At 43.3% G+C, this 25,673-nt stretch overlaps 1 protein-coding gene across 1 annotated transcript in view; it reads left to right on the top strand.

Annotated features, from left to right (window-relative positions):
* LOC124605795 (copine-8-like) overlaps positions 1-25,673 on the top strand; it is a 204,133-nt gene that overhangs the window by 24,954 nt on the left and 153,506 nt on the right. Inside the window, exon 2 of the mRNA XM_047137687.1 lies at positions 12,886-12,994. Within this exon, the coding sequence (XP_046993643.1) occupies positions 12,927-12,994 (68 nt within the window). The 5' untranslated portion in view covers positions 12,886-12,926. The remainder of the gene's footprint in view (positions 1-12,885; positions 12,995-25,673) is intronic.

Genomic DNA, 25,673 nt, shown 5'->3' with positions numbered 1-25,673 from the left:
CACTGACACCTCCAGATGATAAGGACAAATGACCCCATTCATGGTCACAGTGATGTTATGTCTGGCTTAAATACATGGGTTCCCCAGAAAGTAATGAAACACTTTTTTTTTTTTCAGCCGAAAACAATGCTACAAATGTGAAACGTTACATATGTATTATTAGAAGTCTCCTGAGTGAGCGCGCCAAGTTTCTGTCATTTCTGACAGATAGCATAGCTGCAGGACAGTTGCAAAATGGCATCTGTAGGTGATGTATGTTACAGGCAACGTACGACCATTTAATTTCTCACTGCAGAGAAAGAAAAAACGCTTGTGCAAGGTGTGTGGAGCATATGCTGTTGACAGAAGTACACTTAGTCACTGGGCATGGAGGGTGAAGTCATCAGAAGGTGGTTCGATGGAGCTCCATGATTTGCAGTGGTCGGAGAGACCATTGCTGGCTGTCATACCTGACACACCTCACCCAGCCCCCTTGGACTTGCACTTGTTTGGGCCATTAAAGGATTTCATTCATGGAAGACATTTTGAGGAGGTAATTCACACAGTAAAGTACTGGCTCCGCCACCAGAGCAAGGATTGGTACCGACAAGGCATACATGTCCCTGTTTCGTGCTGGAGGAAGGCCATAGAACAGAAAACAGCCAGCTGGCTGCACATAAATGGTAGGTACATTGATATAGGTTTTGACACCTACTGGGCTGTCTTCATCAGAATGAAATGTTGCTAAAGGCATAGTCCATGTCAATTCAGGCAGGCTAGGAAAAAAAATCTCACCTTCATAGTCTCGGATGTTATTGAATTTAGCATATGTTAAAATGAAGGACGAAGTAAGGAACACGTATTTTGTTGTTTTCTTCAAAAAATATTTCTGCTCTGAGTTACAGCCCTCCAAAGACGACACTGTGCATACCATTTTGAAGATGTGAATTTTGGGAAAAAGCTGTATCTCTGGAACAGTTCTAGATACATGGTGTAGTTTTTTTTACTTGAAAGATAACTGCTTTTTGATTTACAAAGAAATCCTCCATTTTGACTTATTTGTCAAAGTTCTTTTACTATAGCATTCTGAACTTTTTTATAATTCATGGAAAAATGTTTTTTTTCATAAATACCAATGCATAAAATTTTGATTTTTTTTTTCTCTGTTGATTAGTACCATATAGTTCTACATTCCCTGAAAAGGAGAGTTTCCACTTTTCGGTTGAACATGTTTTGTAAACAACTGAAATTTTTGCCATACATAAAACCTGTTTTATTACCACTTTATAACATAACAGGCTCATAAAAATCAAAACCTAGCCTTATTTAACATAATTTTAATTTTGAAAGAGGAGTAAGAGACTCATTTTTCAAGCATTTTAAATGTTTCCAAAATGTTTGTGAAAAGTCCAAAGGCAACTTCTGTGCACTCTGTTTTGATCTGAAATTAGCCAGTCAATAAACTAAAAATGTGTTCCACTGCTTCAGTATCTCCTTTGAAATAGAGTGCTGCCTTTCTGTTGAACCGAGAGGAACTGGACCACTTACAATCTTCAAAACATTGTGAACAGGAAGTGAGCATTCATGGCATTGTTGCTGTCCTTCAGCTGGAAACGTATATTCAGCAGCTGTTCCATATGGTAGCATAAAGTTCACTACAATTTTGTTTAACTCATGACCGGTGTCTATAATCTCTACAATCCACCAGTCACAGTCATACACACACGCCACAAACATCCCTTTCCCAAGTTGTGAATCTGAATATTATCCTGCTGTTTCTGAAGTGTTGGCCAAACAAACAAAATTTCTTCTTTCTTGCTCTGTAAAGTGCCTGCAATATGAGTTTGCCCATCACTTTGAGTCAAAAATGTGTCTTCTGAATTCCTTTCACAGGAGTATAGTTGCTCTTATAAATTGCAAAAGTTTCTTTAATATTGCGAGTCGTGTACCTCTTCACTTTCACAACTTTTTGATCTTCAACTGTTACAGTTATAGCATCTTTTTTGTTGCCACTCTGGCGAGTACAGTCCCATTTATCTACCAGATAAAATGACTGCACTGTTTGTACTTGAGCTGCTTCTACAGGATGACCATAAGAGGGCTCTGGACATGCAAAGGCTCCTTTTACAGACCTCATATTTCTTGATTTGCCGACCATGTACTTTGATACTGATGGAATGTGGTTCAAAATTGTCTCTGGAATAATAGTTATAACTTGTGCCTTTTCACTGTAGGATGCACAGTGTGCAACAGCTGAATAGACATTTGCGAAAAATTCCTGGCAAGAGATGCAAGAGTTCTTTGGTTCATTTTCTTCTGAAGATGGAATTCTTACTTTGAAGAGTATGGTCAGTTTTGCTTTGGGTATTCATCCATAGCTTTAGTAATTTCTCTGTGCTTTCTTGATGCATAGAGCTTATGACTCGACTTCACTGACCACGGTTGCTTAACAGGACTAACATGTAGTTGACTGATTCAGGGTATTTAATTCTTCCTCTTTTGACGCAAAATCTGCATCATCTGCAGCATTGGAGGCATCACCTTGTTTAGATACTATCATTGTCTTGTTATTCCGTCAAAACATTTAGAACACAAAAAGTCATCACTGGAAACATCTTCACTTTGAAACAGTGTCTTCAAATGAGAACACTTATTCCCAACCTGTACAAAGTCTGTTTTTTTTTTGTCTGTCTTATACATCACTCTTTTATGGATATGCAAACAGGCAGCACACTTCACTCCGCTGTGGCCCAGTCAGAAGGCATTTCAAACAGTCCTTTTCACAAAACACACTGCAACTGTGTCAACTGGCAAATTCCTCATGAAAATACAGAATTCACTGGATGGTCTCAGATTTCTTACAAGCCTCTCAAGTAAACAAATTGGCACTGAACAATGACAACAAAGAAACTGACAAGAAACTACAAAAAGTGTAAGAAATATCTGCAACAAAGAAAGTGATAAGAAATAAATGCAACAAAGATGATAGAAATAAACATTGTAACAAAGAAATTAGTAAGAAACATCTTCAGGGAATACATACATTACCATTGAAAGTTAAAGAAACGATTTTTAAAAATAAAACCTGTCCAACTTAATAATATAAGCTCTCCTTTGCAGAGAATATAGTACTACATGATACTAATCAATGGAAAAAATCTAACTTTTCTGGATTGACATTTTTGAAACAAAAATTTCTGTAAATTATAAAAAAATTCAAAAGATGACACTAAAAGAACTTTGGCAGATATGTCCAAACAGAAGATACCATTGTAATCATAAAGCAATTATCTTTCAAATAAAAAAAAAAACTTTAATAAAATATCTAGAACTGTTACAGAGATACAGCATTTAAAATTTTTTTCCAAAATTTGCATCTTCAGAATGGTGTTCACAGTGTCATCTTTGGAAGCCTGTATCTCGGGGCAGTAGTTTTTATGGAGGAAAAAAAAAAAAAAAAAAAAAAAAAAAAAAAAAAAAAAAAAAAAAAAAAAAAAAAGTGTGTTTCTTACTTACTCCTGAATTCTGACATATGCTAAATTCAATAACATCCAAGACTATGAAGGTAGCCCCTCTGCCTAAATTGATTTATCAACATTCCAGTTCGATGAAGACACCCCTAGTAGGTGTTGAAACCTAGTTGAATTTACCTACTGTTTATGTGCAACCAGTTGGCTACACTGAAACTTGTGTATGGTTGCTTAGTAACATCCATTTTGAGTAACAACTTTTTCAGACATCTCAGTCATAGAGTCTGGTCATCCCACCCGCATCTCAGATTCCTACAGAATAATTTGGTTGGCGAATAGTGGTGCGCTGCCTGCTGTCATGAAAAGATTTCCCTCCAAGACTGAACTCAGCCAGCTATAGTAGAACTTAGCTGTCACTGCTGTTGGGTTACCTCCTTGGCTTTTAGAATATATTGATGTGCCTGAGACTTTCCCTGGTGAAGGCCTATATCTCATGACTGCAAACTATTGCCTACATCCTATTGGGTGAGACATCTAGAACCACCTTCCTGGCTGTACATAAGTACCGCCTCGCTGACTGTACACTGTGTTGCTGATTTGGGTCTTGGGCTTCCGCCTTCACAATGCCCACCATCTGTGATATGCTGTTGGCACCTGCTTAAGCACATGTTGTTCTTTGGCAGTGCTAGGAAGGACCACACAAGTTATTGGTGAGCCTACAGGCTCCTGTTCCAGCTGGCTCCATGACACTGTTGCTGTGCATCATGATATAGACTGTGGCCACAGCTGACACATTCCTTGTTGCATTTGATTTTGCAAATCATCATGTCTTATGCCACACTGGAGAAGACAATCCGCACTGTGAAATTGCTTCTAATAAATATATTTCCAGATAGTGTTGTTTCACTGACACCTTAGGGCATATGACAGCCACCCACACCAGCTCCTGAACTCAGCCTCCTTTATCTGTAGGTGTCACTAAGTCACCTGCTCATCTACATGGTACAGTGTACGGCAGAGGATACTCTGTATCACTACTAGTCATTTCCTTTCCTCTTCCACTCACAAATATGGTGAGGGAAAAATGGCTGTCCATATGCCTTCATATGAGCCCTTAATTTTCTACAATCATATCTTCGTGATCCTTACACACCATGTATGTTGATGGCTGTATAATCATTCATTGTTCAGCAGTCAACTTCAAATTCTGGTTATATAAATTTTCTCAGAAGAGTTTCTCGAAAAGAACATCACCTTCCCTCCATTTGAGTTCCCGATGGCTGACCGTAACACTTATGGTTTTTTGGTCCTACTGGTAACCAATCTAGCAGCCCGCTGCTAAATTGGTTTGATTTCTTCCTTCAATGCAACCTGGTACAGATCCAATCCTCCCAATCAACTGAAGTCAACCATTCACCTTCCCTACCACAGTTCTCACATGCTCAATCTATCTCGTACTGCTTTGCAACATTACACCCAGATATTTAAATGACTTTATGTGTCAAGCATGACACTAATAATACTATAACTGAACATTACAAGTTTGTTCTTCCTACTAAACGACATTAACTTACATTTTGCCACATTTAGAGCTAGTTGCCATTCATCACATGAACTAGAAATTTTGTCTAAGTTGTCTGTATCTTCCCACATTCGCTCAACCTTGATACCTTACCATACACCACAGCATCATCAGAAAACAACCATAAATTGATGCCCCCTGTGTCCTCCATATCACTTATGTATATAGAGAACAACAACAGTCCTGTCACACTTCCCTGGGGCACTCCTTGTGATACCCTTGTCACTGATGAAAATTTACCGTCAAGGAAAACGTACTCGATTCTGTTACTTAAAAAATCTTTGAGCCACTCACATATCTATGAACTTGTTCCATATACTTTTGTTAACAGCCTGCAATGGGACACTTTGTGAAATGCTTTCTGGAAGTCTAGAAATATTGAATCTGCCTGTTGCCTTGCATCAGTAGTTCACATTATATCATGTAAGAAAAGGGCAAGCTGTGTTCCACATGAGCAATGCTGTCTGAAACCATGCTGATTCATGGACATAAGTTTATTACTCGTATACTCGAACTGAGAATGTGTTCAAGGATTCTGCAGCAAACAGAAGTGAGGGATATTGGTCTGTAATTTTGCGATTCTGTTCTTTTGCCCTTCTTATATACTGCCCTTCAGCCTCCATCCTCATTAAAAACACTGACACAAAGGGTGACTGTAACAACTGGTGATCATAAGTGGGCCTTACACCAGTGCAGCTACGCCTGGCGTCAGAATTGGCTGACAATGGCACAAGTGGGCATCACATCGCCACTGCTACAGCTGACACTGGTACGACCAGTGGCAGTTTCTGACATCCCTGTCATCACCACAACAGCTTAACTCATCGCACAGTCAACACTTTTGCACAATGTGAGCAGAGAATGAGAAGCATTTAGCTTACCTTGTAACTAGGCTGTTTTAATTGTGTAAGTCCATGGCTGTTGTGGATCATAGGGATGTTCATTTTAATCTGGAGGTAACTCTTGTACAACCCTATGAACATCCTGCTTTTAAGGGTAACTGTCCTGAGTTATGTTTAACATCTGTTGGGTGTAAATTTTGTATCTTTCTGAGCATTAATTGTCATGCACGAAGACTGTGCCAGCCCCAGTTTTCACTTGTGAATGTTGGGGTCATTTGACACGAGATAGTAGTGAATGTAGATGGGTTATGATGTGCCATAAGAACTAGAGTAATGCACTGTGTATAGTGTATTCTGTAGAGTGAACCTGGTGTCATTCCCTTTTGTACTGTATATTTCTTTATTATTTGGGCAGCAATAGAATATGCTAGATGCCATGCACTGCTTGTATGGGTGTTTCTATTGGTGCTCTGTTGGAGCAAATCTTCAGCTTATGAGCAGCACTCAAAAACATGAAATGTCTAATCCAGCAATAGTACTAGATGTCATTGTGAGAAGGCAGGAATAATGGTAGAAAAGTGCTTTTCTGAGACTAGACGAGGTGAGCAAATCTCAGGAATCAAAGATAGTGGTAGTTCCTGTAAGTTTACTTCACGTGCAAATTGTGTCAGTTCCAATATCTTGCGAAAATATAGTTTCTGAAGTGCCGAACAAAATAAGTATGGGCTGTATAGAAGTAAATGAGTGTTTGAGAAGCAACATGGGTGACACTGGTTTAGGTGCAGTAGTGTTGTCTATGCCATTGGGTGAAAACGGTCATTATTTTGAGAGTGTAGAACCTGGATTAGATGTACAGGAAAGTACAAATGCCTCTGATTTATGCGTCATTGGGAGTGGAAATACAGACGGTAATTTGCAAGTAGATACTATGTAGAAATCATTGGAAGTTATTGATGATAGTTGTGTTTTGAATGTTGTGGATAATGAAGTAGTACACACACATTTATTTTGGAATGATGTAGATTGGTTGCCACTCCAAAGGGTATAGGGAGGAAGAGGAGGAGGACAAAAAATGTTTTTAAGGCTAAAGATTGAGCCAACAAGACAGAATCCTTTTAGGAATGTATGCCAGAGGATAAGGGTCATTTTGATGATACTTACAATGTTATAGGGACTGAAAATAAGAAAAAAACATTGTGTAATTGTTCTTAAAAGCACACTCAAACAGGGGGGACATCATTTCAGCTGAAGGAGACAAGCAAAATCATTGCTTCATCCCAAGGATCAGTTATTCATGAAGGTAGAACCACCTAAACTGTGTGCAGCATCACAGAGTCAATACACATGGTGAAGTGCCAAAAATCACAAAGAAATTGGTCTTCAAAAGGAGAAGTATAAGCAGGCATGCCATTCCTTGGAGTAGTCGATGTTTAATGCAACTGTGCAGAAAAAAGAGGGCATTAGAGCTACTGACCAGTATACACTAATCAGTAAGAACATTATGTCCACCTACCTAATAGCTGGTATGTCCACATGTGGCACGGATAACAGCAGCTAAGTGTTGTGGCATGGAAGCAATGAGGCCTTGGTAGGTTGCTGGAGGGAACTGGCCCCATCTGCACACACAAGTCACTTAATTGCTGTAAATCCCAGGGGGAGGGGTGAGGATGAGCTCTGACACCACATTCAATCACATCCCAGATGTGCTCGATCAGGTTCAGATCTTCTGGCAAGTTGGGGGGTGTGCAGCACATCAATTGGAACTCACCACCATGTCCCTCTAACCACTCCATCGCACTCCTAGCCTTGTGACGTGGCACATTATCTTGTTGGAAAATGCCACTAACGTCGGGAAACATGATCATCATGAGGGGTTGTATGTGGTCTGCAACCAGTGTACGATAATCCTTGGCCATCATGGTACCTTGCACAAGCTCCACTGAACCCATGGATGCTCATGTGAATGTTCTCCAGAGCATAGTGGAGCTGCCGCCAGCTTGTTCCCATCTCACAGCGCAGGTGCAAAGGAGCTGTTCACCTGGAAGATGACAGATTTGCACCCTCCTGACGGCAAGATGAGAAAGGTAATCGGGATACATCAGACCATGCAATGCTCTGCCACTGTGCCATTGTCCAGTGCGAATGGTCATGTGCCCATTTCAGTCGTAGCTGCTGATGTCGTGGTGTTAACATTGGCACATGCGTGGGTCTTTGGCTGCGGAGGCCTATTATTAGGAGTGTTCAGTGCACTGTGTGCTAACACACACTTACACACTTGTACTCTGCCCAGCATTAAAGCAAGATGTTAGTTCCACCAGAGTTTGCCATGTGTTCTGTTTTACCAGTCTGCCCAGCCTGCGAACGTCCAACATCCATAATGATGGGGGGCCATCCAGCTTCACAAAATGTGGATATAGTTTCACCTTGATTTTTCTGCATGTTGAAGACTCTACAGCACTCCTCGAACACCCGACAAGTCATACAGTTTTTGAAATGCTTGTGCCGAGCCTCCAGGCCATCGCCATCTGCCCTTGGTCAAACTCAGATAGATAGTGCACCTTCCCCATTCTACACATGGACAATGCATGTGTCTGACTAGCAGTCATTCCTCGCCTAGATGGCTTTATATTGATAGTAGGCTGGTGGTCATAATGTTCTGACTGATCAGTGTATTACGTTTTACTGTGAATAATTGTTGGGTAAGCATAGATTTAAGCATGTGTGCTTTGAGTAAACACAAGGGAAATGATTTTTTTGTAGGCATAGTTCTAGAACATATACCAAAACAGTGGACTAAAAAACTTGCTGATAAAATGAGAAAAGTTGTACGTTGTGATAGCTTATAAGAACAAAAATGGAAATAGCATAGCCATGTTTCTTATAGTAACTTGTAAATTCTACCTACACTTGAGGCATGAAGTTCCCAATCCTCTAGACCTATCTTTGAACTAGATCATAGATTGGCTTGATGCCATCATGAAGTGGGAAGTCAAACCAGTTGTACCAATGCATTTAATTAAATTATAGCAAGTAGAGCAAGAAATATCTCGACTGTATTAGAGAAAAAATCTGAGATTTGAATGGGAACAAGTAATGTAACTCATTCCCATAAGATATTAACGAGGACTGCACAGTGCAAACCAGTGTAAATGTAATCTATGTAAAATGAAGATGATCTAGGGTGATACGAAAGTAAAATTTGGGACAAATTTCTTGAAGAAAGGAGGATTGTTGTGCAGCAGTTGCAGCTCCCAGGTGCACATAAATTTTAAAGTTATTACTTGGTGCAGATGTCAGAGAATTAGATCTTGCTCATACTGTGTGTCTCAGTGGATATCTGGGGCACTCAAAGAGCGTCAGTGATGCAGAAGGCAGGGTGCTGCTCATAAAACATTTCCACACCAAGCTGAACCCTAATCAGTGAGTGTAAATGTGTAGTACGTCAACACCCAGTGTGTCATTCTGTGCCATGCAATAATAATAATAATAATTTCATGTGACTTACTGGTATTGTGCAAGTCTTTCAAGTGGACACCACTTCAGTGACTTGCTTGCCCCTAACCTACTCCAGTTATCCAGCCGGGGAAAGGAAACCTACAGTTTAATGTGGAATCCAAACAACATGTCATAGCAAATCCTCACGTTATTGAAAGGTGAAGACTAGGTTAAAGCACAGGCTGAAAAACCATGGTCCAACGAGGATTTGATCCTGCAACCTCCTGGTTTCCAGTCAAGTGCTTTACTGCCAGACCACCTGGTTCGAGACCTTGTAATGTGGAGCCATAACATGTAAACTCTGAGCTCAGCTGCTCTGTGGCATCCCAGTCTGACAAAAAGTGTGAAGGCAAGGGGAACTGACAATAATTGAGTTACCACAATGAAGACAGGGCCATAATGAGAGCAAAAAACTGCATCACCAGGCTTTGAGGTCCAACTTAAATATTACCATTCCAGAAGACTCAACTCTCAGTGCCTGTTCATCCCATCTGCATCTCAGATTCCAACAGAATGACAGTCTTGCTCATTCCAGGATAACTTGTTTGGCAAATTGCTATCTGCTGCCTGCTGCCGAGAGGAGACTTTGCATCCAAGACCTCAGCCAGCCAGCTGTAGTGGAACTTAGCTGCTGTAAGCTGCGACTGCTTTTGGATCACTTCCGTGGCTTTTTAAAAAATGTAGATAGGCATGGGCATTCTGGTGAAGAGCTGTAGCAAGTGATTGTATACTACCGCCTACGTCTGGTATCACCTCTCTCTCTGTAGGTAGTATCGCCTCCTTGGCTGTATACTGGACTTCTGCATTCATGACAGCCACCATCCATGTTATGCTGTTGGCATATGCTTAAGCATATGTCCGTTTTCGAGAGCACTGGGGTGGGCCACATGAGTTATTGGCAAGCCACAGTAGGCTTGTGCCTATGGGCTCCTGTTTCAGATGCTAGCACTTCTCCTCTGGGTCCTGACATATATTGCAGTTGTAGCCAACAAATTGCTGTGTCCACTGCCGTTATCACACTCAAGTAAACAAATCGGCACACCTTCCTCTGCACTGGAAAAGCCACACTGAAAAACTGCAAGTAATAAATATGTTTCCAGACAAAGCTATTTCACTGACACCTTAGGGCATTTGACAGCCACCTGCACTGGCTCTCAAGCTTGGCCTCCTGCACCTATAGTAGTACCACCTCATTTGCCCACTTGGTATCATCTCATCTGTTCAGCCCCCATGCCCAATTAAAATCCTGGTCCAAGGGGTGACCGCTACAATATTATTACAATTCAGTCAAATTTTTGCACAGTGTTGCTAACTCTAGATGAACTGTCCAATGTATGAGGGACTGATTACCACACTGTTTAACTCTTTAAACCTGCCAACCAATCACCTGCATTGTAGACTGGACTGTAGTGCAGGGGGCAGAGGGAAGTCTGGACCGTGATGTATTAGTGTGATTAATGAATAAATGAAAACTGCCCTGTGGATTGTGTGCAGGATAGATGATCCAGTCAAATGCCTCTTACCACCAATGCCTGTCTTGGTAGCTGAATGGGCACATAAGTATAACACCTCAGTGACTTTTTTGCTGGTGCTGGCAGTGGCGTCACAAAGTAAGTTTAGCCCAATACTTATTTTGTGCCCTGCCTGTTGTGGATTGTTGCCATAGTATGGACGACAGTTGATGCTCCCATTTTGTCATTATCTGGGAGAAAATGTGATCAATAGGCATGGAAACTGTGACACATGCTCTTACCATAACAGTATTTAGCATTGCTGCTTGCGGTAATCACGCTCTGCACCGATTTTACTTGGGCTATAGCAAACTTACATATTTTGGCATTTTAAACAAGTCCATGGTTCAGGCCCATATTATTTGTCTGAAACTGTGTTTTCATCTTATAGCTAATTTCACAGTCTTAGTTTTCAATTTGGAGTAAATGGCCAAAGCCCCCTTACATTAAGGATTTCAAAATTTTTCATTGAGGGCTCAAAGGTTTTCGTCATTTTTTAGATGATGTCTTTCATTGAATAGTTAATCCTACATTTCTGAGAATTGACACTCTAGTTCAATAGATCAGACAGTATAAGGAATACAGACTTCAAGAGATTTGGTATAGTCCTCAAGGAATTTCTTCCTAAAGAAAATTGTTCTAATTTCAAGTAGAATTATTTCGAGAAGTAAATTTCGTATAAAGCTCAGCTTTTTAGAGTTTATTCTCTATTAGTTTCTTTGTGGGCTGTGCAAAATATGGGTTTTAGGAAGTGAGGGTTCTTGAAATAATAGGAGGCAAATTTTGCACCATAAAATTTTTCCTCTATATTTAGGTAATTTTAAACTTTATATATCTGAAAAGCCACCCTCAAAGCAGGTCATTCATCAGAAACAGCATGTTTTCTGTATTAAACATGTCAACTTAGTTTTGATATGTTTTCAGCTCTGCTCAAAATATCCAAGATTTGTTCATGCAAGTGTTCATTGCATTTCAAACATTGAGCACACAGAAAGCAGACTGCATGTTGTTGCAGTAACACTCTCCTGCTCTATACTGCTAGCTGTTTCTTTTGTATATCTTCAGAGACCAATGAAAAAGAGCCCCTGGTACGTCAATAGTAGTCTGGCAGGAGTGCACAAAAGTGAATGTGAAGGTCACGCTGTCATAAAAGGCACCAACAGGTATGCAGAAGAACTTCTGTGAAGTCTGGAAGGTAGGAGACGAGGTACTGGCAGAACTGAAGCTGTGAGGGCAGGTCATGAGTTGTGCTTGGGTAGCTCAGTTGGTAGAGCACTTGCCCGTGAAAGGCAAAGGTCCCGGGTTCGAGTCTGGGTCCGGCACACAGTTTTAATTTGCCAGGAAGTTTCATATCAGTGCACACTCCGCTGCAGAGTGAAAATCTCATTCAAGAAAAAGGATGTTGGAAGATCTCCTAAATTCATATGATGTGATGCAGACTTTGTTTTATTCCAACCAGGATGCTTGGGAACAGTAGCAGTAGCACAGCCATAGACAATTTTTTTATTCATTCTTCATTATTAGATGGGCATTCTATTAGTAAAAGGATGAATGACCTTTCAGACCATGATGCACAAATTTTAACACTAAAAGGATTTTTGTACTCGAACAACTGTTATATATAATTGCAAACTATGTAGAAAGCTAATCCAGTGCCATGGGAAGTGTGAGAGTTTCAACTTGCTAGTTTTCTTCTTCCTCTTTCAAGTTCCAAAAATGCTCATTTGCAATATTGATGGACTAATGACTGTGAGAAAAAGGAAATAATTTAACATATCCACAGTACCAAGGCTGTTTGTGAAGTTGGTCTATGAGGTGTTCATGAGTAACATGATTGGTAATGCACAACCCACAATGCAAGTATTCTGGCCGTGAGTGAGTGCCAGTCATGTACACAATTTTAAAGAGGTGAAGAAATATTAAGTTTAGTTCTGTTTGTTAATTTCAATGTTTATTCCATAACATGCTAATTGAGGAATTAATGTACACAATATTTGTTATTTCAGATATGTCTTGATTCTCAGATAAGTGTGCTGGTCTCAACAACATGGCAAAGTTTGTGCCAGGATCTGCATCTTCTCCGACAGCTGAAGTGGAGCTCAGTCTGTCATGCAGGTAAACAAATTTTCTTAAGTTCTCATATATGTAAAAATTAGCATTTATCACTTACAATGTTATTTTATAACTCTCTTTCCTTTAATAATAATAATAATAATAATATCAATAATAATACTTATTCAGTTTCAAGCAGCCCCCTGCGGGTCCGGGGTTATAATAGGCCCGAGATATCCTTGTCTGCCGTAAGAGGTGACTAAAAGTAGTCCCACACTTTTTGGCCCTAAACGTTCAGGTCCCATTTTATGGTTTGACCTGCCACTTTACAAATTCTACAGAAGTGCAGGCCATGTGGGGAAGGACGCCTTACGTGGTGTGTGAGTTATCCATAGCGCCCTTAGATTTGATCTCCTGAACCTCTTGTTATGGCTTTGCATCTCCTCTTGCAATTCAACTATTGGGGCAAGGACACTTTCTGCAGTATGTCATTTTCTTCCATTGTCTCCTGTCCTCTTTCTCCCCCATGACTATTGGATTTCTCTGCACCCAATATCCAGCATGGTAGGCAGTCAGTTGTGGTGGGGCCATCATGTACCCATTTGGTGCTAGCCCCCTGACAACACAGGGATCACACTGCTGATGCTGAGCTGTGAACTCCCCATGTATGCCAAGGATTAGATGTCTGTCTTCCTGGGGCATCAGGACTCCTGGCAACGGCCATCATGCCAGGTGGTCTTTGCTGTGACTGGGTGGCGCTCATGGGAAGAGCCCCTGATCGGAGTGGATGGCATCAGGGCGGATGACCCGCAATGAATCAGACTAAATCATCTCTTGCTGGTGACCATACAGCACCATCAGTCTCTAAGACGGGCAAGATCGAGTACAATGCTGACAGATATGACCCTAAATCATTTCCCTCTCTCGCTGCACCATGGGAGGAATGTAAGGCTACAGAACGAAGAGTGCCATATTTGCCACGGTATTTGGTCTGTAGCAGAATGGAAGGGGCTCCTTTCTACCTATGAAACCTCAGTTTTTTGTTGAACATCTTGAGGATAAGTTTGGGGAAGTGACAGCATTGTCCAAGATGAGAAGTGGTGCAGTCTTGATTCAGACAGCACCCCAGCCCAATCCCAGGCATTTTGCACTTGTGACCAGCTGGGTGATATTCCTGTTTCCGTCACTTGACATTAGAGCCTCAACATTGTCCAGGGGATTATCTTCCATCGTGACCTCCTCTTGCAGTCTGATGACGAGCTCGGTGCCAATCTAGAATGGTGGGGTGTTCATTTCGCCTGGTGCGTTTACAGGGGACCAAAAGACAACAGGTTTGCTACCACTGCCTTCATCTTGGCCTTTGAGGGTGATTTATTGCCTGAAAAGGTGAAGGTGATGGATTACTGCTGTGATGTTAAGCCATATGTCCCTTCCCCTATGTGGTGCCTTAAGTGCTGGAAATTCGGGCATATGTTTTCCCGCTGCACTAACAACACCACATGTAAAGACTGTGGACGCCCACTGCATCCAGATACTCCCTGTGCGCCTGCTCCCACTTGTATCAGCTGCAGAGAGCAGCACTCCCCCTGTTTGCCAGACTGCACAGTACCCCAAAAGGAGTGGAAAATCATGGCGTACGAGACCTTGGACCAGTTGACTTACCAAGAGGCTAAACGTAAATTTGAATGCTTACGCCCTGTTCGGTTGACATCCACATACGCTGCATGTACATTACCACCATACCACAATCTGTGACAGGAACAGTGAGCCCTCCAGGCCTCCAGAATACATCTGCCCCCTTGGTGGTAGGGGGAAAATCTCCTTCTGTTGCTCCCAAAGTACCTACTTTGGGAGCAAGGCCCCCCCCCCCCCCCCAAAAATCAGGGGACATCAGTCCCCTCCCCCCAGCCGGACTAGCAACAGCCTCCTCTGGCTCCTCTCGTGTGGAAGGGGTCCCTTGGGACCCTCTCTCCCGAGGTCTCGACTAATGCCACAATGGACACTTGCCAGTGACTAAAGGAGCCAAAAACTGTGGACGAAGAGCTTCACGGTATTCCTTCGTGACTGAAGCTCCTTTGGATAAGTTCTCCCAGCAAGCCCCTAAAGAGAAGTGAGAGGGCAAGCAAACAAAGAAGTCTGCTAAGAAAAAGGACCCTCCGGTGGCCCCAACACCATCACTCCCTACCGATTCTGCACCTGCAGATGAGGTGGAGACTTCAGCATCCCCTGAGGACCTGGATCTTACTGATGCCGCATCCACAATAGGAGTCGATACAAATACTCATCAGTGGCAGCAGGTGACCCTGAGGCATAACCTGCCTCCTTGCGTGCTTCATTTCTTCCTAGCCTCACGATAACTTAATCCTCCAGTGGAATTGCTGCTGTTTTTTCCACCACCTGGCTGAGCTACGGCAACTGTTTAGCTTTACATGTGCTTTATGCATTGCCCTGCAGGAAACCTGGTTCCCAGCAATGCAGACCCCTGCCCTTCGTGGCTGTAGGGGATATTACAAGAACTGTATCGACTATAATAGAGTGTCAGTTGGAGTTTGTGTCCATGTCCTGAACTCGATATGCAGTGAACTTGTGCCCCTTCAAGCCTCTCTTGAAGCTTTGGCTGTTAGGATAAGGCCGACGCAGGAAATAACTGTCTAAACGTATATCTTCCTCCAGATGGTGCAGTACCCCTGAACGCATTGGCTGCACTGATTGATCAACTGCGTAAACCTTTCCTACTTTTGGGAGATTTTAACACCCGGAACCCCTTGTGGGGTGGCACTGTTCTTACTGGCAAAGGTAAAGATGTCGAAACTTTACTGTCTCAACTCGACCTCTGCCTCTTAAATACTGGGGCCTTCACACATTTCAGTGTGGCTCATGGCACTTACTTGGCCATTGATTTATCCCTCTGCAGCCCAGGATTTCTCCCATCTGCCCACTGGAGAGCCCACAATGACTTGTGTGGTAGTGACCACTTTCCCAGCTTCCTGTCACTCCCCCAGTGCTATTCTCCTGGATGTCTACCAAGATGGGATGCTTTCACCTCTGCTGTCGCTGTTGAATCACCCCCACATGACACTGGACTCGCATTTGGGAGGACGACGGTTCAATCCCGTGTCCGGCCATCCTGATTTAGGTTTTCCGTGATTTCCCTAAATCACTCCAGGCAAATGCCAGGATGGTTCCTCTGCAAGGGCACGGCCGACTTCCTTCCCCATCCTTCCCTAATCCGATGAGACCGATGACCACGCTGTCTGGTCTCCTTCCCCAAACCAACCCACCAACCAACCGCCCCCACATGGTACCATTGATGTGGTAGTTGAGCAGGTTACTAGACCGATCGTTTGTGTGATGGAAAACATGATCCCTTGTTATTTAGGGTGCTCCAGTGAAAGTCAGTACCTTGGTGCTCACTGGAAATCGCTGAGGCCATTACAGAGCATTAGCGAGCTCTACATCGACATAAGTGGCACCCTTCCCTAGAGCACCTAACAGCTTTTAAATGGCTCCGTGCCCACGTTTGCCAGCTTATAAAAAGATGGAAACAGGAGTGTTGGGAGAGGTACGTCTCGACCATTGGGTGCCATATGTCATCTTCCCAAGTCTGGACGAAGATCAGACGTGTTTGTGGGTACCAGATCCCCGACAGGTGTTACTGGCATTAACATCAATGGTGTGTTATATACCAACACAAACGCAATTGCCGAGCACTTCATTGGGCACTATGCCTGAGCTTCTGCATCAGAGAATTATACCCCAGCATTTCGCACCCTCAAACAGTGGGTGGAAAGGAAAGCCCTCTTGTTCACTGAACATCACAGTGAACCCTATAATGCTCCATTTACAGAGTGGGAGCTCCTCAACATCGTTGCACATTGCCTTGACACAGCTACTGGGCCAGATCGGATCCACAGTGATCAAACATCTCTCGTCAGACTACAAGCGACATCTCCTTGTCATCTTCAACTGGTGTGATGGCATCTTTCCATCGCAGTGGCGGGAGAGCACCATCATTCCAGTGCTCAGACCCGGTAAAAACCTGCTTGATGTGGATAGCTATCGGCCCATCAGCCTTACCAATGTTCTTTGTAAGCTGTTAGAAAGTATGGTAAGTCGGCGGTTGTGTTGGGTCCTGGAGTTACATGGCTTACTTGCTCCATGCCAGGGCAGTTTCCGTCGTTGATGCTCTACCATTGTGAATCTAATTTCCCTCGAGTCTGCCATCCGAACAGCCTTTCCCAGGTACCAACAACTGGTTGCTGTCTTTTTTGATGTACAAAAACCTTGCGACATGACCTGGCAACATCCTTGCCACATTATATGAGTGGGATGTCTCGGGCCCACTCTCGATTTTTATCCAAAATTTCCTATCACTCCATGCTTTCCATGTCCAAGTTGGTGCCTCCCATAGTTCCCCCCATATCTAGGAGAATGGGGTCCTGCAGGGCTCTGTATTGAGTGTATCTCTATATTTAGTGGCCATTAACGGTTGGGCCATTGTTCGCACCTTCTCAGTATGCAGACGATTTCTGCATTTCGTACTGCTTCTCCAGTACTGGTGCTGACGAGTGGCACCTACAGGGAGCCATTCACAAGGTGCAGTCATGGGCTCTAGCCCATGGCTTCCAGTTTTCAGCCGCGAAGTTGTGTATCAAGCACTTCTGTCGGTGTCATACCGTTCATCCAGAATCAGAACTTTACCTTAATGATGATCCACTCATGGTAGTGGAGACATATTGATTCTTAGGACTGGCTTTCGATGCCCAATTGACGTGGCTTCCTCATCCTCATCAGCTGAAGCAGAAGTGCTGGCAGCACCTCAATGCCCTCCACTGCCTGAGCAATACCAACTGGGATGCAGATCGCTCTATGTGGCTGCAGCTCTACAGAGCCCTTGTTCAATCCTGCCTTGCCTATGGGAGTGTGGTTTATGTTTGGCAGTACCCTCAGCATTGCATTTATTGGACCTAGTGCACCATTGTGGCATTTGACTGGCAACAGGAGCTTTTAGGACGAGTCCAGAGACCAGCATCCTGGTGGAGGACGGAGACCCGCAATTGAAGGTGAGGCATGCACAACTGCTCGCCAGTTATGTTGCACATGTTTGTAGTTCTCCTGAGCATCAGAAATACCATCTTCTTTTCCCATCCACGGCTGTTCATCTCCAGCATTGTAGGCCCAGGTCAGGACTTACGATTGCGGTTCGCATCCGATCTCTTCTGTCTGAAGTGGAGTCCTTGCCTTTACCACCTGTACTCGAGTTCCATTCACGTACACCGCCATGGTGTACACCTAGGACCTAGGGCGAAGCTTTGCCTGGACCTTTCACATTGTCCTAAGGACTCAGTTAACCCCGTGGCTCTCCATTGTCACTTCCTCTTGATTCTTGACATGTACTGGGACCATAAAGTGGTTTACACTGATGGCTCAATGGCTGATGGTCACGTTGGCTTCGCATATGTTCGTGGAGGACATATTGAACAGCACTCTTTGCCAGATGGCTGCAGTGTCTTCACTGCAGAGCTGGCGGCCGTTTCTCGTGTTCTTGAGTGCATCTGCTCATGCCCTGGTGAGTCATTTCTCCTCTGTACTGAATTCTTAAGCAGCCAAAAGCTATCGACCAGTGCTACCCGCGCCATCCTTTGGTAGCGACCATCCAAGAGTCTACATATGCTCTGGAATGGTCCAGTTGTTCCGTCGTGTTTGTGTGGACCCCAGGCTACATCAGAATCCCAGGAAATGAACTTGCTGACAGGCTGGCCAAACAGGCTACATGGAAACCTCTTCTCGAGATTGGCATCCCTGTAAATGACCTGCGGTCATTATTATGCCGCAAGATTTTTCAGCTTTGGGAGACAGACTGGCATGATCTCAGTATGCACAACAAACTGTGTGCCCTTAAGGAGATTATGAACACGTGGAAGACCTCCATGGACATCTCGCAGGGACTCTGTGGTTCTCTGCCGGCTCCACATTGGCCATACGTGGCTAACAAATGGCTACCTCCTCCATCACAAGGACCTACCTCAGTGTCACTGTGGCTCACATATGACTGTCATCCACATCTTGCTGGACTGCCCACTTTTAGCTGCTCTGTGGTGGACTTTTAACCTTCCCAGCACCCTACGTTCAGTGTTGGGTGACAGTGCCTCAACAGCAGATTTAGTTTTACGTTTTATTTGTGAGGGGGGTTTTTATCGTACATCAAAGGGTGTGCATTTAGCCTTCTCTCTGAGGTCACCACCCTCCCTCCATTTTATTTCTGTCACACTTTCTTTGCATTTGTTTGTCTTGGTAGTCATCTTTTCCCTACATGTGTTCATCTTGCCTTGTGTTTTTGGGGGTGGACATTTTAGTGTGCTGCGGAGTGGCTGGCTCATCCTCTTTTGTTGTTGTGATCAGCCAGCCCAGACCATCTGCTCCATGGTTTTAATTCCTTCTTCTACTTTTACTTGTGGTGTATGTTTTCCCCATTTTTTGTTCATCCCATTCATTTTCTTTTTAGGTGTGGTGTTGGGTGTTTTTGTACCTTGAACCTTACTTGCATCAGGAAAAAGGGACTGATGACCCTGTAGTTTGGTCCCTTTATACCCCAAACCATCCACCCTACCAATCAATTTCAAGTGATCAATACAGTCCCTACAATAATGCAGGTTCAAGACATGATTGATTTGATTTGATTTTCCCAAGGAAGCTAAAACAGCTTTGGTCCAGCCCGCCACTAACTGCACTGAAACCGAGTTTATTGTGCAGTATCGCTTCCTGTATATCTAGTGAAGCCAACCAGTGCCCTTAAATAGTGCAAGGAGTCCTTTTACCAGTTCTTTGTTGGACACAATTTCTTCAGGTCTAGTTGTCCTGAAAATTCTGTGTGTCTTGTTCTCCAATGCTGTGTATTCGAAGTTTAGGTGTGATGCAATTTCTTCACTCTCATCCTACATTGTGGTCTTCTTCCGTTATACCCATTGTATGTAGGTGTTTTTTTGAAATTCCCATGGCTGGTCATCAGTCCAACCATGAGTTTAATCTCTTTCCTGTTCAAGCCCAGAATTACAGTGTTTCTTTTAAAACATGACTTTAGCACTATTACCTTACCATGTTTTTATTTATAAACCTTTGTCCAGTGTTCTTAGTGTTGTCTTCTAAGCCAGTTCCATAGTTCTAATTTGATCATAGCCTTGGTGATTGTCAGGACAGGTTCCGGTCCAATGAACGGATTCTTTGCCCCCTCCTGGCCAATCTGTTGGTTTGTTCATTGCCACCGATCCCTGAGTGGCCAGGGACCCACAGTGGGTTTACCCTATTGCTTCACCCTAGCTCCACCAGAGCCCTGTACATTATGCAACAATCTTAGATCTTGTTGCAGGAGCCGTCTGGCTATCTGAGTAGATGTAGATGCTACGGTCCTTGTAGGACCTATGCATATTCTCCTCTGCACATGCCCTGATTGCAGTAATTTCAGCTTGCAATACCGAGGCCAGTTTCCCTAGAGAGATGATGCCCTCAAGTCTTGGCTGAACCCCATATACCCCGGCCCCAGTGCCTTGGTCTGATGTTGACCCATCAGTGAACCAGACTATGCCCCCCGTACAGTGTTGAACTGTTTTATTCCCACTGCTCCCTGCTTCCAATTATTATATTGCTTGTCGAAGCAATTGGGAGTTGTTATATAATCAGCCGGCATTTCCCCATCCATTCTTATCTTTACCTCACTCTCTGTTTTAGTGAGTGATTCTGGATATCCCAATGAGATCCAGTTTTTACCAGTTTTGAGTCTGCATGCACCAGCTGCTGCCTTCATCTTGACCCAAAGGTGTAGTGGAGGCACGTCCAGCAGGGCTTCCATCCCAGTGGTTGGTGTGCTGATAATTCCACCTGTTGTGGTTAAGCAGGTCAGTTTCGGTACCTTAGCAAGCTCCTTAGCTGCAACCTGCTGTTCTACCTTCTTCCACCACACTGCGGCCCCGTAGGAGATCCTAGGTCTAACCACCATAGTGTATATCCAGGCCTCAGTTTTTGCCACAAGCCCTTCTGGAACTCTAGAGTACCTTTCACCTTGGAGCAGATGCTCTTAATGTGAGGGGTCCATGTTAGTTTCTCATCTACGGTTACCCTTAGATATTTCACTATCCCCTTCACAGGTAGAGTTTCATTGAAAAGCTTTAGATTCCAACTTGAGTGTTGGATATGCTTTTTCTTGAATGGTACTACAACAGTCTTATTAGGATTAACGCTTAGATCCTGTTTAATGCACCAGTCTTGCCCAATGTCCGGTGCACCTTATGCCATGTTCCTAACTGTGTCAGTAAATTTGCCAAGTACTACTATGACAAGGTCATCTGTGTATCCTTCTCAAAAGCATTGTGTGGAATTTAGTTCCTCAATGGGTTCGTTCACCACTAGGTTCCACAATAGAGGGGACAAAACTCCCCCTTGTGGACAACCTCTAGTGGTGTTAATTACCATCTTTTCATTCATCATGGTGGCCTCTACCTTCCTTCCACTAAGCATGGCCCTAGTCAATCCACTAGGTATTGCACCTCTGCTACCCTAACCATGGAATCGAAGGTTGTGTTACTAAAAGCCCCCTCAATGTCCAGGAACATGCAGGGGGCTATTTCTTGAAAGTGAAGTGTTTTCTCCACACTCCCAATGAGTTGATGGAGAGCTGTCTCATATGATTTACCTGGTTGATATGCATGTTGGTTTGAATGTAGAGGAGCCCTAGTTAGCCCCTTCTCCCCAACATGTACATTAACCAGTTTTTCCAATGTTTTAAGAATGATGGAGGACAGACTGATTGGTCTCGTATCCTTGGCCTTGGTATGATCAACTCTCCTTGGCTTTGGAATAAAGACAACCTTCACTGCCCTCTGGGCATTGGGAATTATTCCTGCTGTTAGGCTAACCCTGACCTGTTGCAGGAGAGTTGGAAAGATACCATCTGGGGCAGGTGACTTGAACAGTTGGAATGTTCCCACCGGCCATTGGGTTTTACTGAAGTTGACACACTCCTTGGTCGATTCCCAGTCCTCTCTTTGAGCGCCTGAGAACCATTATCTCTCAGGGTTCAAATTCTGGTCTATGTTATCTACCAACGTATTTAGGAAAGTGATTTTTGAGGAGCAGTTCCAGCGTCTCATGTGCTGTCTTTGTATATCCCCCATCCCCCATCCTCCTTCCTCAACATACCGCCTGGATTAGTTGGTATTCTAGTGAGGCTTTTGTGAAGTCTGGCTTGAGCAGCCATGCTCTCCACTTCCTCACAGAATGCCTTCCAAGATGCCTCCTTTGCTTGTGTAATTGCAACATTGTTGTTGACAAGGGCCTCAATATTTTGCCCATTGTCCTTTACATCTCACAAGGTTAAACAGTCTTCATATATATGTTTTCTTTGCATTTCCAAGTTTTTATTCCACCAAGGCACACTCTTATTTGTGCACTTCTTGGTTATTCAGCAGTTGTCCTGGTATGAGGTCACTATGACAGAGGTTACAGCCTCTGCTACTTCCTCAAACCCTACGGGATTCCTTATCGAGGTATTAATTTCTGATAAGCTTAAGTCAAGGTCCCTCCTATATGGCTCCCAGCCTGTTTTCCTAGGATTCCTATAGACAGTGGTCAGTCTGATTCCCATTTCAACCTTGAATTTAATATACATGTGGTCTGATGAGGATGGCTCTAATTCACATGCCATTGTTTGACATAGCTGCCCATCATCATGGAACCAAAGATTATGTCAATTACTTTTTCCCTTCTGCTATTCCTCAATGTTGGTTTGTCGCCCCGGTTCAGGGCCTCCAAGTTGTTAGACAAGAGAAATTCAAGAAGGCACTCACCTCTATTGTTGGTGTCCTTGCTGCCCCACACTAGGTTCTGAGCATTGGCATCACATCCAACCAACAGTTGGTCACCTTGCCGATGGCAAGCTTCTGTCAGTCTCCTCACCTCCAAAGGAGGAGGAGAGCTGTCTTCATAAGAAAGGTATGCTGAGACCAAAACAATTTCCCTCATGACACCTTCCTCATGTTGCTGCATCCTGATGGTCACCAGGTCTGTGGAACAGAAATTCATCATTGGAATGAAAGAAATTCCATTCCTCACATAGATGCATGTTCTGGAATTTCTTAGATTTCGAGCATAAATTAGCTTATCTCCAGTGCCACCAAGGCCTGATACACCCCCTTTATAAAGTAGGGATCTTCTAGCAGGGCCAAGTCCACTTCTTGTCTCCCCAGGCGACGATTCAGGTCAGCAGTGACCCCTTTATGTGTTGCAGATTAATCTGCAGCATCTCAAGTCTCTGTCTTGCTGCCATAATTGCCTTTAAGGTCTTTGATTACCCTGATGGCAATCTGCGAGAGCCCTAAAAACAATTTCAGGTCTTGCTCTCGCATCGCCTTCAGGGACTTCTCTCCAACCTCCACCATGAGGGTTCGTTTTTCTGGTTCAGCCTTTTGGTTAATTACTCTCCAATCCTCTATCGAGACTTTCAGGTTCTGGACCTCTATTTTCTCGAATAGAGTCTTTGGAGAGATATCCTTAAGGATTTTTGGTACCCATGTTGATACCTTTGCAGCCTTAAGAAGCTCAGCTGCCGTCTTGACCAGTAGCTTCGCATCCTCTCACGGGGGGGTATCATGGGCACCTTGTCCTTGAGCCATTCCGCTGTGGACATCGCAATCTAGATAGACCCTCCTGAAATTGGGTCCTGGATCAGTGTCCCCCCCCCCCCCTCCCCCCCCCCCCCCCCCCCCAAATCTTTTCAAAGAGGGCCATCTGTACAAGTTCCTCCTGCTTCGAGGTGATGCCTACCAGTGGATAGCCTTCTTGGATAACTGCCATCTTAAAAACCGAGACTGCAGTGCTATAGGTCTGTTTCCCTATTTCTTGCCTCGGCTTTTTTCTGGGCTCACTTATCCTGAGAGGAGGGAGTCTTGGATTCCTCCCTTATCCTCTTGTTACCTGTCTTTGACGTTGTAGATGTCTGCGTATTCCCTTCAACCTGAGACAGTTTTCTTCTTGGTGGTCTTGGGCTCAAGGAGGTTGCCCGGTATCCCTGAGGCTCCATTTGCAACACATCTTCCCATGCGCCACGCACTCCTTGGCACGGATCGCATCACACCTTGGGTTGGGGAAGGGAACTGGGTAAGGACTAGGAGTGGGTAAGGAAGACAGGGTGTTGTGGGACACTCTTAGTCTGATCTGTCAGCTAAGGCCTTTTCGGCAGTAGGTCCTCTACCTGCAGCATAGCCCTCAGCTTCACACAGGTACACAAGCCTCTTCTCCACCCACATGGACAGTGCTTCGCCAGGGTAATGTCCCCTGGGGAGTTCAGGACATCATACACATTATTCTTCTGAATACCTTAGGTAATGATATTGAAGTTTACAGTTTAGAAACTGAAGTTTTGAGTTTAACAATAAATTTTACATTTTAATACATTTCAAATTTGCTAATACATAAGCAACACTATTATAATTTTTTCAAAAATTATCATTAGATTGATTTTGAATCACCAGATACTGTGAGCCTGTAAAACTTGCAAAACAGAACATGTCTATTTATTTTTTGTTAAGAAAAAGAATGCATGTAGAGAATAAAATGGATTTTCTGTTAAAATTCTTTTAAGTTGGTCTTTTAATTTGTCAACTGGAAAGACAGTGAGATTCTCAGAAAGGGCACTGGCTACCTGCACCCCTTCAAGAACTGCATTTTTTCATACATTGCTGTTCTGTGGCTATTTGCATGGTATTTTAATTTTCGTCTAGTATTATGCGACTCACAGTTTAAGTTTGGATTCATTGTTTTCACAGGAACACCTAATTTTGGAAACAGCTATTGACACAGTTTGCTGGGTTTGGCACTGTAAATAATTCTGAAAGTTATTTTCTGGAGTGTCGGTAATGTATTTAGGCTGATTTGTGCTGTTGCACACCACACTTCTGCATAGTTCAGATTCGATAAGAATGATGTTCAATTATATGCACTTTTCAACACATACATATCTTTACAATGTTTGCTAATGATGTTTATATGTTTATGGCAAATATGTTTTTGGATAGATTACAGGCTAAGTGATCTGTTGCCATGTGCCACTTGAGATTGGTCTGGGTTGTGATTCTCATGAATTTTGTCCAGTTTTGCTTTGTTGTGATGTCATACCCTGTGGATAATTTCATACCAAATGTAGTTAGATATTTTTCATTGAAATACTGGACTATTTCATTTGTAACAGTGTTCTGCTGTCCAATGCTTTGTGTTCGCACACAACACATTTGATGCTTTGTCTACATGCAGTATATATACTTTTTATAGAATTAGGAGAACAGTACTTTATATCATTAATATAAGTCAAGAAGAGAAGTGGTAACAGTGTGGAACCATGAGCCACTTGATATTTGATTTTAGTATTTTTGAATGTGAAAGACCCACTGGTTTAAGCAGCACAAATTGTTTACTGTTGCTCATACACAGTTTTATCAAGTCATAGCCAGTTCCTGTAATTCCCAGGTTCCATAGCTTTTCGAGTAATATGGTGATGTTAACACACACAAATACTATTTTAAAAACAAGGAACACTTAAGTAACTTATTCCTTGTTCTCTACAGCAGTTGTTGTATCATTTATTAACTGTGCTATGGCTGCATTTCCATGATGCTCTGTGCAGCTGGAAGTCTGTAATTCACCCCTCACCCCACCCTTTTTCTCTTTCTTTCGCATTCCTGTATTTTGTATACAG

This window comes from Schistocerca americana, chromosome 3 (assembly GCF_021461395.2).
Source record: "Schistocerca americana isolate TAMUIC-IGC-003095 chromosome 3, iqSchAmer2.1, whole genome shotgun sequence".
NCBI lineage: Eukaryota > Metazoa > Arthropoda > Insecta > Orthoptera > Acrididae > Schistocerca > Schistocerca americana.
This window is presented reverse-complemented; position numbering and strand designations above follow the sequence as displayed.